At 49.2% G+C, this 3,286-nt stretch overlaps 1 protein-coding gene across 2 annotated transcripts in view; it reads left to right on the forward strand.

The window, feature by feature from the left end:
- The first annotated feature begins 393 nt into the window (after positions 1–393).
- Positions 394–3,286, forward strand: part of tnip2 (TNFAIP3 interacting protein 2) — a 3,733-nt gene continuing 840 nt past the window's right edge. Inside the window, exons 1-4 of one of the 2 annotated variants that reach the window (XM_058077333.1) lie at positions 394–1,073; positions 1,557–1,844; positions 1,995–2,081; positions 2,160–2,429. In XM_058077333.1, coding sequence (XP_057933316.1) covers positions 780–1,073; positions 1,557–1,844; positions 1,995–2,081; positions 2,160–2,429 — 939 coding nt within the window. In that variant the 5' untranslated portion in view covers positions 394–779. The remainder of the gene's footprint in view (positions 1,074–1,556; positions 1,845–1,994; positions 2,082–2,159; positions 2,430–3,286) is intronic. The other variant, XM_058077343.1, reaches the window with a different exon arrangement.

Genomic DNA, 3,286 nt, shown 5'->3' on the forward strand with positions numbered 1-3,286 from the left:
TTTACAACCTTTTCTCTTAATATTTTTACTTTATTCATGTAACATGCCTGGTTTTCTTTTTTTTTTTTTTTTTGTTTTTTATTTTCTTGTTAAATTGTAATTTTAGGTGGCGTATACTATATTTCTGAGTGTTTTCAGATTTGACCCAACACCCAAGAAGGTCAAATGCCAGTTGGGGAAGTTGACGGATGCTGCGTTCGCATGCCTGTGGAAACCAAGTAAACTACACGATTAGCGAATCAATGACTCAATGATTGGTGTTCCGTCTAAATAATAAACGCAGGCCTGTTTTCTTGTCTAGGGTTGAGTGCAACAGTATAAAGTTTTAAGTCAAGCTTTGATATATTTTTCCCTTCTTTGCGCATGAGTTTATTTTTACGACAACCCTTGGATGCACCACAGCGGTGCTGGCAATGGAGGGCTAGCTGGTTACTTGTTATGCTAGCTTGAAGTTTTAGAGGTTTTGTGTCTTTATTGCTTTGATTGTTGTCGATTAAACTTAGTCGGTTTACATCAGTTTACATCACAATGGCAGCCGACGGCGAGTCTCCGAGAGCACACTGTGTTCACTTTGACGAATCTCCAAAAAGTCCGCGGGGAAGTTCCCCAGGAAATCCCCGCACGGTTATATTATTGTCGACGAGCCGCGAGGCAGACCTGCTGACACCCGGCACTCATCCCCGGCTACACTCGTCAAGGCTGGGCGGCTCGGGGGGCCGTCAAATGCCGGATTGCTAAAAGTCAGACCTCCGTTGAAAGGAAGACCAAGGAACCCCGACATGGATCGCGACGGCGCGGACAAGAAGAGGAGCTTCAGCACCCTCAACACTTTGTACCACGAGAGCCGGCAGGAGATGGAGCTCCTGGCCAAGCAGCTGGCCCTCAAGGACAACATCATAGCCGAGCTCGAGGCGAGGCTGGCCGGCCACGAGAGGACGTGCGTGGCGGTGGGCGACAACCGGTCCGTGGTGGTCGGGCCGTCCAAGTCCTTGCTGGAGAGCTTGTGTCAGGAGATCTGCAAACTGAAACAGAAGAGGAACGAGACGGAGTTCAAGGCCTCCAGACAGGCTGAGGTACGTGTTTCACTAGAACTGCGCTTGAATTAGCACGGACCTCCGCCAAGGCAAAAGTTTAGAGACGGTATTGCATGAGAAGGTGTCTCCAAACAATGGAGCCCTCGCTCATAAACACATTATAACGGGACACTTTCATGTACATTGTTATGGTATGGATCAGTACTCCATTCCTAACACCCCTTTGATGAGGCTGATCTCGCAGAGAATAAGAAGACGTAGCAGGAAGGATCGATGTTGCCGAGTGCGCTTGAATTATTTGATCAAATAATGCGGTTCAACACGAGTCGGAAAATATGAACGTTGAAGTTATGGTGTATTCTACACTGGCCGCTAGGTGTCAGTAATGTCACCGTAATGTCAGGTAAGACACAAGCACCAGAATGGATCGACGTAATAATCCCTAACGCCAGCGTGTAGCGTGTTGCACACTAAATGGTAGCACAAACCAAAGCAGGTGTGTTTGTGGATTATGCCCCCTAGGAGATCCAGAGGCTGACCACGCAGCTCCGGGAGAAAGATCTGGAGCTGGACAACGTCAGGAGCGGCTCGGGCCATGAGAAGGACCGGGAGATCCAGCGGCTGCGCTCGGTCCTGGGCGATCGGGAGCGCACCGAGGCCACCAGGGCCGTGCTGTGCTCCTCGCTGGCCGAGGAGGCCCAGCAGCTGCGGGGCCAGCTGGGGGCCACCGTGAGGGTGTGCCGACAGCTGTTGGCCCGCATGGACGGGACCAAGAGCGGGGAGGCGGGCGTGGAGGAAGGGGTGAAGAAGGTGAGTGACCTTCATTCAGGCTGGTCCTGAAGAGTCTGTGCCGTTCCTCACACAACACAAACCGGCGGGTGTGACCGTGTTGATGTTTTCTCGCGCTTCTGATGTTTGACTTTGAGGTCCAAGCCCACTTCCTCTTTTTTTCCCGTGCAGCTGCCAGAGTCACCTGACAGGTGCGTCAAGGCCCAAGTGCGGCATCTTCAGGAGGAGAACCATCAGTTGAAGCAGCGCGTGGCCTACGTAAGACCGCCTTCCAACATCTAAAGCTTTTCCCACCTCAGCTTGCGTCTTCAAAGTATCACCAACCTGTGGCGCTAGGTCCAGGCCCTCAACTCCCAATGGCAGAAGTACGACTCCAGCAGGGAGGACTACATCCGAGGACTGTGTCGGCGCCTGAGGGTCGGCGCCGGCCGGGCTCCGCTTCTCGGCCTGGGCTCGGCCGGTGGCGGCGGCGGCTTGCTTCATCAGGAGATCTCCAGACTCAACGACTCACTGGAGGACAAGCTGAGCGAGTGCGCCCGACTCAGGACGGAAATGGAGGAGATGCGCAGGAAAGACCGAGAACGCATCCAGACCCTGGAGCAGCAGGTGGGGGCCGCCGGCAGCTTTGTCCTGCTCTCCTTGGACCTCATCAAGGACTTTATTCCCATCATATCAGGACTTTATTCCCATCATATCAGGACTTTATTCCCATCATATCAGGACTTATTCCCATTGTATGAAGACTTTATTCCCATCATATCAGGACTTATTCCCATTGTATGAAGACTTTTTCCCATCATATCAGGACTTTATTCCCATCATATTAGGACTTTATTCCCATCATATCAGGACTTTATTCGTGTCCTATCAGGACTTTATTCCCATTATATCAGGACTTTATTCCCATTATATCAGGACTTTATTCCCATTATATCAGGACTTTATTCCCATTATATCAGGACTTTATTCCCATTATATCAGGACTTTATTCCCATCATATTAGGACTATTCCCATCATATCAGGACTTTATTCCCATCGTATCAGGACTTTATTCCCATCGTATCAGGACTTTATTCCCGTCGTATCAGGACTTTGTTCCCGTCGTATTAGGACTTTGTTCCCGTTGTATTAGGACTTTATTCCCGTCGTATCAGGACTTTATTCCCGTCCTATCAGGACTTTATTCCCGTCCTATCAGGACTTTATTCCCATCATATCAGGACTCTATTCCCATCTTATCAGGATTTTTTTCCCCATCACATTAGGACTTTATTCCCATTGTATGAAGACTTTATTCCAGAAACCAGAGTGTAAAATGACATTTTGAGTTTGAGTGACTTCCTGTGTTTTTCCTGAATATTTCAACGTGAAATGACAGCAGTTTTTTATTTTTATTTTCATTGAGCAACTATTTCAGCTTCCTTCTGGGAAAAGTCCTTGTCCTACTTCTGACCTTCTTGTC

This window comes from Doryrhamphus excisus, chromosome 1 (genome assembly GCF_030265055.1).
Source record: "Doryrhamphus excisus isolate RoL2022-K1 chromosome 1, RoL_Dexc_1.0, whole genome shotgun sequence".
Lineage (NCBI taxonomy): Eukaryota > Metazoa > Chordata > Actinopteri > Syngnathiformes > Syngnathidae > Doryrhamphus > Doryrhamphus excisus.